General features: G+C 44.4%; 1 protein-coding gene across 2 annotated transcripts; it reads left to right on the plus strand.

Moving 5' to 3' along the window:
- The first annotated feature begins 1347 nt into the window (after positions 1-1347).
- Positions 1348-14391, plus strand: COPS8 (COP9 signalosome subunit 8). Of its 2 annotated transcripts, none has more exons than NM_001083497.1 (8): positions 1348-1460; positions 3257-3327; positions 4647-4695; positions 5847-5979; positions 9443-9550; positions 11635-11697; positions 12644-12691; positions 13375-14391. In NM_001083497.1, exons 1-8 carry the CDS (start codon positions 1383-1385, stop codon positions 13452-13454), a joined length of 630 nt encoding a protein of 209 aa, NP_001076966.1. In that variant the 5' UTR covers positions 1348-1382; the 3' UTR covers positions 13455-14391. The 2 variants fall into 2 exon arrangements, with proteins under 2 accessions (NP_001076966.1, XP_059740788.1); XM_059884805.1 differs by lacking the exon at positions 1348-1460 and adding an exon at positions 1565-1658 and having other exon boundaries at positions 13375-14384.
- Positions 14392-15145: the final 754 nt, after the last annotated feature.

Genomic DNA, 15145 nt, shown 5'->3' on the forward strand with positions numbered 1-15145 from the left:
AGAGGATGCAATGGTTGGATGCCATCACTGACTCAATGGACATGAGTTTGAGCAAGCTCTAGGAGTTGATGATGGACAAGGAAGCCTGGTGCGCTGCAGTCCATGGGGTCACAAAGAGTCGAACACGACTGATCTGAATTGAACTGAATCTTTTGATGTTCAGACCACCTACCCTTTGTTGTAAGACTTCTGTATAACCTGACTCCTCCCTTCCCTGCTCTTTAGAGCAGTTCTCTTAGGACTACTTGAAAACACAACTCTAAACTTTTAAAGTTGTGGCTATTTTTTTTAAGCCAACACAAGCAATGTCAAACACTGGAGTTTAGGGATTTGCTGTTATTTTTATCATTTTCAGAAGAATAACGAGATCTGATCATGTTTCTGAAAATCTCATTTCGGCTGCAGTGGCCGCGTGGGGAGGGCAGCGCGACTGGAAGTCTACAGAATACTGCACCTTAGGGTTCGAAGGTCCAAGCCAGAGAAGCTCCACCTGGAGGCAAAAACGTGGGGGCCTGCAGGAGGGGAGCCCGGCAGGCAGAACTACAGCGCCTTCACTGCTGTGGGAGGGCTGCTGAAGGAGCAGGTGTAGGCGGAAACAAAAGCTAGTTTAAACGTTTAAGTTTGCAAGGTCTCAAAGTAGACTTTAAAAAGTCTTCAGTTCAGTTCAGCTCAGTCGCTCAGTCGTGTCCGACTCTGCGACCCCATGGACTGCAGCATGCCAGGCCTCCCTGTCCATCACCAACTCCCAGAGTTTACCCAAACTCATGTCCGTGGAGTCAGTGATGCCACCCAACCAACTAATCCTCTGTCGTCCCCTTTTCCTCCTGCCTTTGATCTTTCCCAGCACCAGGGTCTTTTCCAGTGACTCAGTTCTTCGCATCAGGTGGCCAAAGTACTGGAGTTTCAGCTTCAGCATCAGTCCTTCCAATGAATATTCAGAACTGATTTCCTTTTAGGATGGACTGGTTGGATCTCCTTACAGCCCAAGGGATTCTCAAGAGTATTCTCCAACACCACAGTTCAAAAGCATCAATCCTTCGGCGCTCAGCTTTCTTTACAGTCCAACTCTCACATCCATACACGACCACTGGAAAAACCTCAACTATGCACAGAACTCCTCCCGCCCAGCCTTTGCCATGTGCTGGGACCGCGGCTCCCAGAAGCCGGGTCAGTCCTCCAGGGCACCGAGAGGGCGGGTCAGAGCGGCGGCGACCCCGTCCCCGTCGCAGCGACGTCTGATGACGCAGCGGAACCAGCGAGGCGCTTGCGCAGGGGCGCTCGGCGGCGCCGTCGGCTTTTACGTCATCGCGGGCGCGACGCCCCGAGGGACACAGTGGGGCCTGGTTCTGCTGAGGAGGCGCGGCGGGGGACCGGCTTGGAAAATGCCAGTGGCGGTGATGGCGGAAAGTTCCTTTAGTTTCAAAAAGTTGCTGGATCAGTGCGAGAACCAGGAGCTCGAGGTAGCAGTCCGCCTGGTTGGGTCGCGAGGCCTCGGGCGGCCTCGGTCTCCAGGGTAACGGGGCCTGGGGCCCGTGGGGCTCGGGGCCAGCGCCTGGAGGGCGCGGGAGCTGGCGTGAGAATCCCGGGGGGCTGGGCTGAGCGCCCGGGCCTGGTCCCCCCAGACTCACCGGGAGCCTTTCGCTGTTTGTGTTCAGCTAGTGAGTCCGGAACCACTGTGCGTCTTTGCCCCTCACACCCTCCATACGCTTCTGTGCTGGACTAAACGCCCTTCCTCTGCGCTGTGCGGAGAGGTGCAGAAATGTGGGTTTATTAAGACTGTAGTGCAGGCACAGGCACAGACGGAGGTGTGACCGCTGTAGCCTTTGCTTGATTCAGAAAGCCGTTCTTAGTCTCACGTTAGCTCGGAAGCTTGCCGTTTGTCGTGTGTGTGTCTCTCAGTCGCGTCCGACTCGTGTGTGTGGGGTGTGTGTGTGTGTCGCTCAGTCGTGTCCGACTCGTGTGTGCGCGTGTGTGTGTGGTGTCTGTGTGTGTCGCTCAGTCGTGTCCGACTCATTTGTGTGTGTGTGTGTGTGGTCTGTGTGTGTCTCTCAGTCGAGTCCGACTCGTGTGTGTGGGGGGGGTGTGTGTGTGTCGTTCAGTCGTGTCCGACTCGTGTGTCCGCGTATGTGTGTGGTATCTGTGTGTGTTGCTCAATCGTGTCCTACTCGTGTGTGTGTCGTGTGTGTCCTACTCTTGTGTGTGTGTGTGTGTGTCCTACTCTTGTGTGTGTGGCTCAGTGTGTCCGACTCTTTTGCGTGTGTGTGTGTTGTGTGTTTCACTCAGTCATATCCGAGTCTTGTGTGTGTGTGTGTGTGGCTTAGTGTGTCCGACTCGTGTGTGTGGTGTGTGTCATTCAGTCGTGTCCGAGTCTTCTGTTCGTGTGTGTGTCCCTCAGTCGTGTCTGACTCTTTTGCACCTGTGTGTGTGGTGTGTGTGTCGCTCAGTTGTGTCCGACTCTTTTGACCCCAGGAGTCCACAGGCTTCTCTGTCCTTGGAATTCTCTGGGGAGGAATACTGGCGTGGGTTGTCATGCCCTCCTCCAGGGGATCTTCCCCACCCAGGGATGGAACCCTGGTCGTTGTCCGCATTGCAGGCAGATTCTTTACTAGTCTGAGCCACCAGGGAAGCCCCTTGTCTTCAGAAGGACAGGTGAACATTGTATCACGCAACTACTAAAGTAGTAAGGTTTTTTTCGAGGAAAGGCACTTAATGGCATTTATAGTGTTGATATAAAAAGTTAATTAACCAAAGGAGACAGCTGCCAGAAGCAGCAGCTCTCCAGTAGACACTTTATAGATGTCTTCTGAATGAACTGAAATTGAGTGAGGAGAAGAATGTTTTTGTAACTCAGCTCTTTTGTAACTCAGCTGATGTTTTTCTCTTTATTATGTGTTTACTTAGATATTCAATGTATTTGGTATCGTGGGCAGAATTAATCATATTGCTTTAGGAATCTGTTGGAGACATTTCTTACAGTAGTACAACAAAGTAAGAATTTGAAAATTGGGAAAGGGATTGCGTTTAAATATTCTTGTGTATATGAATACATAGAGGCCCAGACAGAGGAGTCGCAGCTGAAGAAAGAGCTAAGTGTAATCCTCTGGGTTTAGTGTCTGATGCTTCCTGCACCGTTTCTCCATCCATAATAACAACTGCTACAAAGTATGCTTACTCTTTAGGTGACTTAAGAAAACACTTTTTAAAATATAAAAGAATAAATGAGGTTTATTTCTCTTTGTTTTTTTTGGCCTTATAGGCTCCAGGAGGAATTGCTACACCCCCAGTGTATGGTCAGCTTCTAGCTTTGTATCTACTCCATAATGACATGTAAGTACCTTCTACCTAAAGCCAAGAGAAGCGTCTTCCTCAGGAAATTATTCTTACATTGAAGTAGTATCACTGAAACATGGGTCCAAGGAGCTTGTTTCATGTATTGAATCATGACTTAAGAAATTATCATTATACAGAGTGAAGTGAGCCAGAAGGAAAAACACCAATACAGTATACTAACACATATATATGGAATTTAGAAAGATGGTAACGATAACCCTGTATACGAGACAGCAAAAGAGACACTGATGTATATAACAGTCTTATGGACTCTGTGGGAGAGGGAGAGGGTGGGAAGATTTGGGAGAATGGCATTGAAACATGTGAAAAAAAAAAAAAAAGAAATTATCATTAGGCTGAGTTGTTTTAAAATACACCTGTTTTATATATGTCTTCTACGAAACATTCCAATTTATTATGAGAAACTGCAGTGTCAATAAATTCCTTTAAATCTGTTGATCTTTTTTTCCCTCTGGTTATCAAACCTGTATTTTTTATGACCTCTGTTTATTTAACTTCCCGTGTAATCAGTAGACTAAGAGAAACTAAAAGGGGAAGTTGAGAAAGCCAAAAGGAATTTGTTATCAGTGTATAACATTTCTTGAAAGGTTTTGTTTGTAATTATTCTTAGTTCATGTTCACAGAAGAAAAGTGGGAAAGTATAATTGTGCAAAAAGAGTCCCTTGTAGTGCTGCGTCCCACTGATGGTTGCTGTTAAATTTTGCTTTAAATTCTTCTAAACCTTTTCATTTTGTACCTTTTAAACTAAACTGAGGTTTTCATTACTCATGTAGCATACAAATTATGTTTCCTGTTTTATAATGCTTTCGTCATATGCTTCTTGTCATTCAAGCTTCCAAACTCTTTGAAAAAAGAAAAAGCTGCCTAGAAGTTTTGGTGCCTATATGCTCACTCGTAGGGGGAGAGGTCATGATAAGGAGAAAAGCGTTGTATACTATGCATATTGTTAGGAATGCTAGGCCTTTGAAAGTGTATGAATTGGTTTATTTTATATATGAATGGTTTAGACAGTTCTATCTAAGTCTTTACATTGTTGCCTCAATTTAAGATATGAATTTTTAAAAAGTTTACTAAAAACGGCAGAATATTAGTTTGATAAAAATATTTCATGTCTTATCTGGAAAACCACTCTTACTTTCCCTGGACAAATTCATGTAAAACTAAATTTCATTTTGTATTGTATAGAGAATTTTAAAGTATACTTATGTGTGTTTGCAGTGGGATCTAAAATTTTAATTATTTACTGAGGCGATTTTTTAACATTGCTTGTTCTTTCTTGGGGGGATGTAAATTAGGAACAATGCAAGATATCTTTGGAAAAGAATACCACCTGCTATAAAATCTGTAAGTATTCCTCAGAATATCTTACTGCTTCAATATAGTGATGCCATTCACTTAAAAAGCAAAGTTTCTGTTTTCTTTTCCATGTGATTCACGAAAGGTATTAAACTGCCTTTAAATTTAAAGAATAGATCTAGATTCCTCTAATCTTAATTTCCCTTGGATGGAGTAAAAATCTGTGCTCAGCTCCTTCCGATCAGGTTTCCTAACATACTTTATAGGTGTCACTTTACCTGACAAACAACCGGCGTAGTTTAGATAGAAGTTTGGGTTTTGTTTTATTATTTTCTTTTTAACTGATTTGTGCAGTTTTCTAAATGTTATTTATTTTGCAAGTAATATTATTTACAAGAACACTCTTAACAATAATAGTTATTCAGAGCATTAAGATTTTTTTTTTCGGTAACTAGGATTTTAGATTTCTTGTTTTTCATGAGAGAGTAGATGAACTCACTTAATAGTTTCTTCCAAGATGGAAAGAAGTAAATTTTTCATTTCTGATGATCCACTGTGTCTCACATAAATGTGAAGTGAGTTTCTTGTATGTTCACAAAACATTAACAAGAATTTACCTAAATCCCTTTCTTCATTATTGATATTCAGCAGCAGACCAGATTAGTGTTTGTACTCTTTTTCCTCCACATTCTATTAAGTAAGTTTGGAATGTTTCTCCAGTGTCATTGACTTAAAGGTATAAATTATATGCATAGTTTCAGTGTTATTAGTAGAAATGCTATCCTTCTGCTACATTTTATGACATCTTAGATTGAGAGTCTATATCATTAGCCATTTTGCTATTACTTTTGCCCTTAGGGGTATGTATTTTATGTACATGTATATATAGATGTTAGGTGTTCTATATGTTATATATATGAAATGTAAATAAAACATCTGCTAAAAAAAAGTGTTTTATATAATCATTCCTAAATTATATGAAATATTTTTGGAATACTTTTGTGTGCCTTAATTTTTTAATAAAAATCTGTATAAAATATGCCAATAAATTCTATAGTAGTAATCAGAGCGTTTAAACACCTTTTTGAAAGTGATTGGGCCGAAGCAGTTACAGCTCTTAAATGCTGCATTGTTTTAAGCTTCAGTTGTTGGTATATGTGCAGAGTGAGTGTCCTCAAAGGCAGTAACCTTTCTTGCAGGCAAACTCGGAACTTGGGGGGATCTGGTCAGTTGGCCAGCGGATCTGGCAGAGGGACTTCCCCGGGGTCTACAGCACCATCAACGCCCATCAGTGGTCTGAGGCCGTCCAGCCAATCATGGAAGCTCTCAGAGGTAGTGTCCTCTGTGAATAAGAAATGAGACTAGACCTTAAGTGTTGGAGTAACTCAGTGTGTTTGAAAAATAGATATTTTGCTTGGTGAATTGGGGAAGTTTTCAGAATTCTTTTTTAAATTTGCTAAAATTGTGCTTTGATTTCATGTCACTTGAGTTTGTATCAGCAGTTGAGGGCCTTGCTGCCTCTTAATTTAACTCTTGACTGAAGTTGCTTATCAGTAAGAAATGATTTTTCCTACTGAAATGAAATTTTATAATATTCCAGTAAGTTCAAGGGAGTAAGATTTAAACCCCACATATTTGAAAGTAGAGACTGCTATGGACTCTGTGAACCTCAGCCTTTCATGGACTTTCTTCCACTTCTGAATTTATGACTAATCAATTTAGTATATAGATACTCAAACTTTTCTTTAACCCTTTTTTTTTAATCACAAGTTAATGCAGTGTAGCACAGCAGAACTCTGACCTGCCCCTCTCTCTCCATTCTCCCACCCCCGTGTTGCTTCCTCTTTTATGTGCTGGTATACCGTCACTTCGTATTGTTGCCTTGTGTCTCTGGTTAATCCCTGCCTTCATTATCCACTCTCCTGCTCTGGAGGGTCAGTGAGCAGGAATTCTTGAATACTGCTCATCACTCTGGCAAGGGATGTCAGCTTTTCAGGGGAGAGAAGGCAAAGATCGCCTCTGAAGTGTACCGCATTCTCGGCGTGGTAATGCAGCACAGTGTGCATGACAAGCAGGAGAATAGGCTGCCCTGGCGCAGGAGGGGTGGCTTTGGATATTCCCACAGGAAATAACCTTGGTGTCATTGCGTATGTCCTGAGAAATTCAGATCCAGAGCAAGACAGGGAGGGGGTTGAGGAAGTACATGCCCTGCCCTGCGGACCCACGTTCACCCAGCGAGCCCAGGTGCCAAGGCCTGGGTGGCCAGCCTCCCTGGGGTTTAAGGGCAGAGGTGGATTGCGAAGGGCAGCTGGCTCACCTTCCCCTCTGTCTCTAGCACTGGCGTTGGCAGTTCCTGGTAGATCATAGGCACACTGAAGTATTCGTTGAGCAACAGAATAAGCGGTCTCTCAAGGTCTTCCCAAGACTTTGTCCTAGGAAGAACTGCCAGCGATACTAGGTGCCAGTTCAACTTAGTCCACCTTCCTGCTTGTTCTGATGCGTGCCCTCCTGAGGCTGCACATCTCACTGCTGAGGTTCCCGGTGCCCGGCCAGGATGCAGACGTCAGGCTCGTTTGTGCTGAGGGGTTGAAGGCAGCCTGAGGGTCTCGGCCTCTGGCCGGTGCTGTGGTTCACGCAGCCTTTACGCCTGCTGCCTTACCCTTCTGCTCTGCCTTCCCCTGGGTGTTTCTCTTCTCTCCACTCTGTTTCCGTTTCATTCACATTCTTTTCTTGTTCTGTTCCCTTTTTCAACTCTGAAAATCTGACCAGAGTACTTGAACCTGAAAGTAAATATTTGTAAAATATGGGAGGCTTATCAAGTGAATGTAGCTTTTGCTGCACACTTGTGTTTTCCTCTTTCATTGTTGCTCTGGGTTCTTTTCCGTTGAATGTCTGTAGCTTTCAATAGAGAAAAGCTTCGTTATCTCTCAGCTGTGTTAGAAGTCTACTTTAAGGTCATTTGCTGAAAATAGGTAGGAATGAAGGAAGGAATTGGAAGAGAAGCAAATAATGGCTCAGTGAAAGCTGCGGAGGCAGTTAGGCTCAGGGAGAAAGGAAGCCACAGGATCGCCTCTCAGCGATGTTGAAGGAAGAGGAGAGCCCAAAGGCTGGGGTCGGGCCCACCTGGGTTCCCGTGAGACCTTCCACAAGCCTGTGTGCAGCACACCATTCCTTAGAGGTGCTGGGCCCCTTGGGGGATAAAAGGACGTGAAAGCCCGCCTGTAGAGAAGTCCGGGGGTGGGGGCGGGAGGGGGGTGTGGAGGGGAGGGCTGCAGTGCCCACTGTGGGTGGTAAAAGATTGCCTGTTAAGTAAGTAAGTGATGCTATGAGATCAGAGAAGGGCGGAGATGGCAGTGAGCTCCAGCGCAGAGTTTATAGATAGACCCAGGAAGAGAAGAGAGGGCGGTTCAGACCGCATAGTGAGGCAAGCGCAGCGCCTCAGGCTGAGCACAGTGCTGAGGAGGCGCAAGCAGAACCAGCGGGCTGCTTGGAGCAGAGGGTGTCTGCGGGGGTTGGTGTGGCTGTAAGTGTCTCAGGAATGGGGGGCGGGTTTTCTTATGTTCAGGGCTGTCTTGTATGTGTACACTTGCCTATTAAATGTGGAAGGTAAACTCCATGATTCCTAAGCATGTCAAAGTCACGTGGAGGAGCTTTTGTGTCACTGAAGGATGGGCTGAAGACAGGCCAGCTGGGCTCTTTTTCTACCATTCCTTTATTGTCTCTGCTTCATCCCTGAATTACTTAATGTGGAAATTTAAGCCTGGGGGAGCCCGTGTGTGGTCTCTAGGGAAATTTTGTTGCTGGAATTGTTTACAGCCCCTTCCTGTGGGGCTCAGGGCTCCACCTTGGGATTTGCACTTGAATGATGTCAAGTCAAGAGTTCAGAGCAGACTTGAAAGTTAGGAAGGGGGCTCTGGTTATCAGGTTTGTTCAGCGGCTCCCAGCTGTGATCCTGTGTCAGAAACTCTGCTGAGAAAGGACCCCTGATCATGGGAGAAGGTAACTTCCGCTCCATTCAGTCCAGTGTTTGTAAGTGGAATAAAGAGAAATTTTGAAATATACATCCCAAATACAAATGAAATTTTCTTAGAATTGGAGTCCTAGCCATAGTAACTTTTTTCCATCTTTGTAATTTTTGTTATCACCTGAGTTTTTTTTTATTTTTTTAACCTGAGATATTTTTCATTCAGAGGAAGTGTAAGAAATGCATGTTCCCTGGTGGTTCAGCTTCCCTTATAGCTCAACTGGTAAAGAATCCACCTGCAATGTGGGAGACCTGGGTTCAGTCTCTGGGTTGGGAAGATCCCCTGGAGAAGGGAAAGGCCACACTCTCCAGTACTCTGGCCTGGAGAACTCCATGGACTGTATAGTCAGTGGGGTCACAAAGAGTTGGACACGACTGAGCGGCTTTCACTTTCACTTTCTTTGGTGGTTCAGTGGTGAAGACCCCACCTGCCAATGAAGGAGCTGCAGGGGACACAGGTTCCATCCCTGGGTCTGGAAGATCCCCTGGAGGAGGGCATGGCAACCCGCTCCAGTGTTCTTGCCTGGAGACTCCCATGGACGGGGGACAGAGTTGGACTCAACTGAATGATTTAGTGTGTTGGTTCAACAATATTTGAGCCCTTCTTACATGTTAGGTGCCTGTAGCTGTGCCTGTGAATGCACAAATCTTCAGGTTGATCTAGTTTTTCTTATCAAAGTTGGAGAAGGGCTGGGATGTAGTTTAATTGTGTGTTTCAAAACTGGCAGCTCTTTTGGTTCACTGTCTGCCAAATCTTCACTCCCACGACAGATGCAACCCGGAGACGAGCCTTCGCCCTGGTCTCCCAAGCCTATACCTCCATCATCGCCGACGATTTCGCAGCCTTTGTTGGACTCCCTGTGGAGGAGGCTGTGAAAGGTATTTGGGGCCTACTTTCTGCTTTCAAAGAAAATGGAATGTAAATCATAGGTCCACAAGCCCTTATCTGAAGCCTTTGGGACAGGACACGTTTTGGAATTTAGGTCGTGTGTGTTGTTTAAAAAGGTGATAGGAGACATACACCGCACGGCTCCCAGGCAGCCAGCACCTGGTGACCAAGCCCACTCGTAGTTCCCGCAGAGCACACGTGTCCCCGCAGTTGGCGTGAGAGGAGACTGTGCATAGACTTTGGGGTCTACGTGAGTTTTGCCACCACATGAGTTAAAGTTTTTTGATTCATAGAATTTTTTGGACGTCTGAGTGTGAATAAGAAATATTGGGTTTGTGTTTACCTGTAAAGTGCTTTTCACCAAAGATAGGCACCATTTAAAGATGTCTTAAAACAGGAGCTTTGTGAAGGAATGCATTGCCATTTCTATGAGATTAAAAAGTGACTTTATCTTTGAGATGAACCCTTGTTGCGTGTGATAACTCTATTAATAACTCTTTCCTTACTGAACCTCCTTACTGTTTGTATAGTTACTTCTTATCATGGCACCCGTGGTCTGACCCCTGAATATTTTCTACTTTTATCTCTAATACCTTTGATCAACTTCTACTCTCTACTAAACAGTGGTGAGCCCTCCAAGTTGATGTCCAGGAAGGAAAAATTAGAGCTGCTGTTGACTAACGGAGGGAGGGAGAAGGAAGGTGGAGAGAACTGCAGGTCATTGGAGGAAAGAGGCAGTGGATGAAGGTGTAGGCTCAAGTGTTTGATGACATTCCCACCACTGAGCCCCCGATTACATCATAGCTTTTACAGGTGGTAGAACATGTGTGTGACATGGAGGAAAATTCAGGGTGTGCACGTCATATGCTCTTAAATGTGCTGGGTGGGTAACATTATATTCATAATTCTAAGCTTAAACTTTGTTAACGTCTTTATGTATTTTCCTTTGAAAATCAGCATGGAGGTGGGGTTTGTTTTAATGGATCTGGGCCTGTAGAAACGTTTCACCCTTCTTAGTGAAGGTAGGCTCCTCGTACGCCTTTTCAGCCCAGTTCTTCGTCACCATTTCTTACCAGTAACCTTGAGGTGTCAGCACCCACTCTCACCCACTGGTTTCCAGATGTGCGTCTGCATTTCCATTTCTCAGGTCCCGACCAGTCTGCCCTCCCCTGGCCAGGTCGCTGTAGAATGTTAATACTGCAGGTGTCTTGTGGCACTCTTCTATGGGGTTGGGCATTTTGGATTCTCCAATTGAAACGTGGTCTCCATTAAGCACCGCGTGTCATAAATCTCCAAGGCCTGCCACAGTCATAGGTGCATAAATGGCAGGCTAATGGATGTCCTTGGAGGAAATCACACTGTCACTTAGGCGCACAGACATGTGTTTTGACTCTTCTTTTAAAACTAATCCATAATTTATTAATTATAGATTAAAATATATTAAAATTAATCCATAATAAATAATATATCCCAAAGTCCATACTTGACGACTGTCTGCCTGTGATCCTGGTCCACTTCACCATGCTAGCTGTGCAACCTAAGACAAGTTCCTGGGATTCTCTGAGCTTCATTTTCCGCATCTGTGCAGTTATGATGAGCTTTACAGAGCTATCAGATGACTGCATAACATGATCCCTGTAGGAGCGCCCAGCGCAGTACCTGCTGACCAGCCTCCGTGTGGTGTCGGTATGCTGTTTTTATCCTCACCGTCATCTTTGTTATTCCTGATGTCAGGATTAGAGAGAGTACTGTAGACGTCTTCCTTATGTCTCTTTTTAATAGTTTGATCTGGTTAATACCGTAATACATATATTATAGAAAACTGATCACTTTTTAGTGATTATGTCAGCCTGATAGAATAAAATGAGGCTTTCATGGATGTTTCAGAAAGGTATTTCCCAAATAAGTTCCCATGAGAATGCTGTCTCTAGGATACCTCTGTAGTGAAATACACGTTACAGGTTCATCTACCACGTTGGACCTCCCGTACAGGTAACATCATTGATATGTTGTGGATCCTGTAAGTAGAGTTTCTGTTTTTAAAATACATTTCTGTGTTAAATACACGATTTAGGTATCCTCGAGCAAGGCTGGCAAGCCGACTCCACCACAAGGATGGTCATGCCCAAGAAGCCAGGTAGGTGGAGCTGCTCGTCCGCCGCGCAGCCTGAACTCTGAGGCCGCTGCAGGTTTCGGGTGTTGCCTGTGAATAATTTGATACAAAATTCTGCCATGCCAACAGCAGGAAAGTAACTCATATTTAATACACATAGAGGGTGATGGACACTTAGGGTAGAAAGGATCTTAAAGATTATCTGGTTTTACTTTAATTTTTTTAATGTATTTTGTTCATTAAAAACCTGTATGTATATGTTTCTATAATCCTTATTACAACTTAATTTTTACTAAACATTAATCTCTCATCCTTTTATTTATTGGGCCATTTCTCACTGCTTATTTTTAATACCTAAACTGCTGCCTTTTAAAATGATACTTAAAATATTCAGAAATTCCCCTTTTCTCTTCATGTTGTAAACATGTAGACTCTTCTCCTAAACAAGACTTTGAGTGGCTTTAAGTTTCACAAAATTAAGTTATCTGGCCTGTTCAGGCCTTAACAATTGGGCCTGTCCTCATTGTCTCCATCTGAATTCCTGGTCCCTGAGCCTTCCTCTCTGAAATGAGCCACTTGCCTTGCTGCTTACCAGGAATGTCCTTTTCTGCTATGGCTTTAGAGCTGGGCTCCGTGCCCATCTCCATAAACGCTCGGATCGGCTCCCTCCCAGAGTTCCACCTGCTCTGGATTCCTATTGTTCAGATGTTGTTGACCCCACGGTAAGGAAGTACACAAACTGCCGTGTGCGCGGCCCTTTGAGGGTGCAGGAGAGGGGTCAGACGAGGGCCCAGCCAATGTACGTGGTGAGAGAACGCTGCTGTAGTAAAAAGACCAGAGTGATCAGGTAGAGCGTGCTTGCTGTTTCTCTGAGAAGTGAATGGCTGGGATGCCACTGCATTGGAAATGCCGTGTTCCGTGTGAAGGCTCTGGGCAAGGCCTCTGTAACCGGGCTCTGTGTTTGGTTCAGTTGCAGGGGCCCTGGATGTTTCCTTCAACAGGTTTATTCCCTTATCAGGTAAGTGTGTTCATGTGCTCATTTTAAAAGTACTTCGTTACTTTTCTCTCTTGTTTTTGTAGTATTTCTTTTTGTTAGCTCTCATCTTGTAGACAAAGAGGTTAAATCCTAACATGGTATTTATAGTACTCCATCCAGTCACAAGGTTGCACGGGGGCTCCCCTCTGTAGCCTCCCTCGCGGCAGTGGGCCCCTCCCACTGACATGGTGTCATGTCAGGCAGGCCTGATGGAGCCCCTCGCCAGCCCTGACTCAGACTTGGCCCTGGGCCGACGTGTGAGAACTAAGCTTTTTGAAAAAGGGATCCTCTGTGGGTTTTCTGTTCACTGACCATTTAATATTCTGTGTGGTAAGAACTGGGTGATTATTAAATTAATGTCATATGGGGAGGGGTCTTTCCAAGAAGAGCTGTGTTCTCTTGGGAGAGGTGTTGCCTGTTAAAAGTGTTTCTAACCTTCACGTGGAAACTTGAGTAACAACAGAACCAAACATGCCTCTATTCCCAGTTTGGGAAAACTACTCATAGAAGTTGAGGCTTCTTGGCTTGTTTTTTTAAAATGTCCAAGATCAAGGCACATCTAAGAAAGTTTCCTTCTTGATAAGTAAAAGGCATTGGAGGGTGTCAGTGGCAGGACCACGGCTTTGTGACCCTGGTGTCTGACTGTGTTTCTCTCTAACGTGCAGAGCCCGCCCCTGTTCCACCCATCCCCAACGAGCAGCAGTTAGCCAGACTCACCGATTATGTGGCTTTCCTTGAAAACTGACCATTCTGAGTTCAAGATCCACCTTCAGAAGCCTGAATACTGACAAGTAGAGAAATGTAAAATTTTTATTTTCAATTTTATTGGATGGATGAATCACCTCGGCATACTTTACTGAGTATGTGATAAAATACATATATAATATCAAGTATATTATATATATTTTGTCCTTAAAAACATGCTGAATGGTTGTTGAAACATTTCTCGTTTTGTAATGTTTGACAATTTGGAGTCCAGCAGTATTATGCAGTTTATATTTCCTAGTGACTCGTGAATACAGCCCTCCTGCGTCTTGTAGAACAGTGGTCGTCAAGTGCCGTTCCTGCCGCAGCGCCCAGCGCGTCCTCCCGCCTGCACCGTAGGTCGGTAGTCGCCGTGGTGCGTTGCGGTGTGAGGAGGACACCCCAGAGGCAGTGTCTGCATTGCTGGGGATGGTAATTCACACCCACTTTGGAGACTGTGCTCTTTTCCTCTGCCCACCTGAGAATCACAAATACAAAATGCCGAGACCGAGCTGAGGAACAAGACCATTTCCCTGGTAAACCAGTTTGCTTTAGATTTTTTTCTGAGAGCGTGAGTACATCCATTGCTGGCTGTGGAGGGCTTGCCATGAAAGTGCGACTTATTTAAGACATTTGTGAGAAGTATGGAGCTGTAATATTTCCTTTCAGAAGAAGGGAGATGTCAGTGTGGAATGCATTGTTGGGGAAAAAAGCTATTACGTGATACACTTTGTACAACTGGTCTGCAGCCTATAGGTTGCTTATGTTTATGCCTTGGGTCAGGTTCTGCCCATGGGAGAAATACTGAACACGTCTTTCCTTTTTGTGTGTGACAGCCCTCTGAACATTTGAAGTTGTGTATTGTATTTTCAGGTTAAATCCACCCCCTAGTTCATTTATTCTGCATTTGTTCAATAAATATTTAATTGAATTCTTCAGCTGTTTTACTGAAGGTAGTTTCTAGAGGTGTCACTATCCTGTCTTCCTGCGGATGTGTTCTAGTTTGTCATTGTCTCTATTAAAGTACAAATTTCTTAATTATAGAAATGACCCATATAGTGGTAGTGACCTGACTCATGTTTTCACTCATTTAAAATCTACTTTACTGGCTATTTCAGCTACTGTTAACATTTAAATGTTAATGTTAAATGTTAATGGTTACTTTAAATACCTTTTAAGTTAAGGTTTTGCTGTGCTGGGCTTCTTGATCATGAAAGACTAGGAGTAGCGAGGTGCCTTTAGTATAAACTAGAGTAAACCGTTGGTAAAACTGCAGCTGGAGAGTAACAGAAACCATTCAGATTGAAGCACTTAGAGAAAAGGTAGCCTACCGGAAAGAGTGCTCGGTACATGGCTGCAGAGCAGAGAGAGAGACCAGGCAGTGAGTGGACGCCAAGGACGAGAGAGGATGGAGAAGGAAGGTAATACCTGAAGCACTGGCCAGGAATTTCCAAAAACTGATGAGAGAAATCAAGCCACAGATTCAAGAAGCTCAGAAAACCCCACACAGGATAAATACAAAAAATCACACCCGGAGACGACATAGTAAAACTACCAAAAACTGAGAACAAAATATTAAAAGCACAAGGGTCAGGGGAGGGAGGACTTTCTCTTCAAAGAAGCAACAGTAAAGCCAGGGGACGATGAATGGCATTTTTAAGTGTCAAATCATAACTGCTGTTACAAGAGACA

This window comes from Bos taurus, chromosome 3 (assembly GCF_002263795.3).
Source record: "Bos taurus isolate L1 Dominette 01449 registration number 42190680 breed Hereford chromosome 3, ARS-UCD2.0, whole genome shotgun sequence".
Classification (NCBI taxonomy): Eukaryota; Metazoa; Chordata; class Mammalia; order Artiodactyla; family Bovidae; genus Bos; species Bos taurus.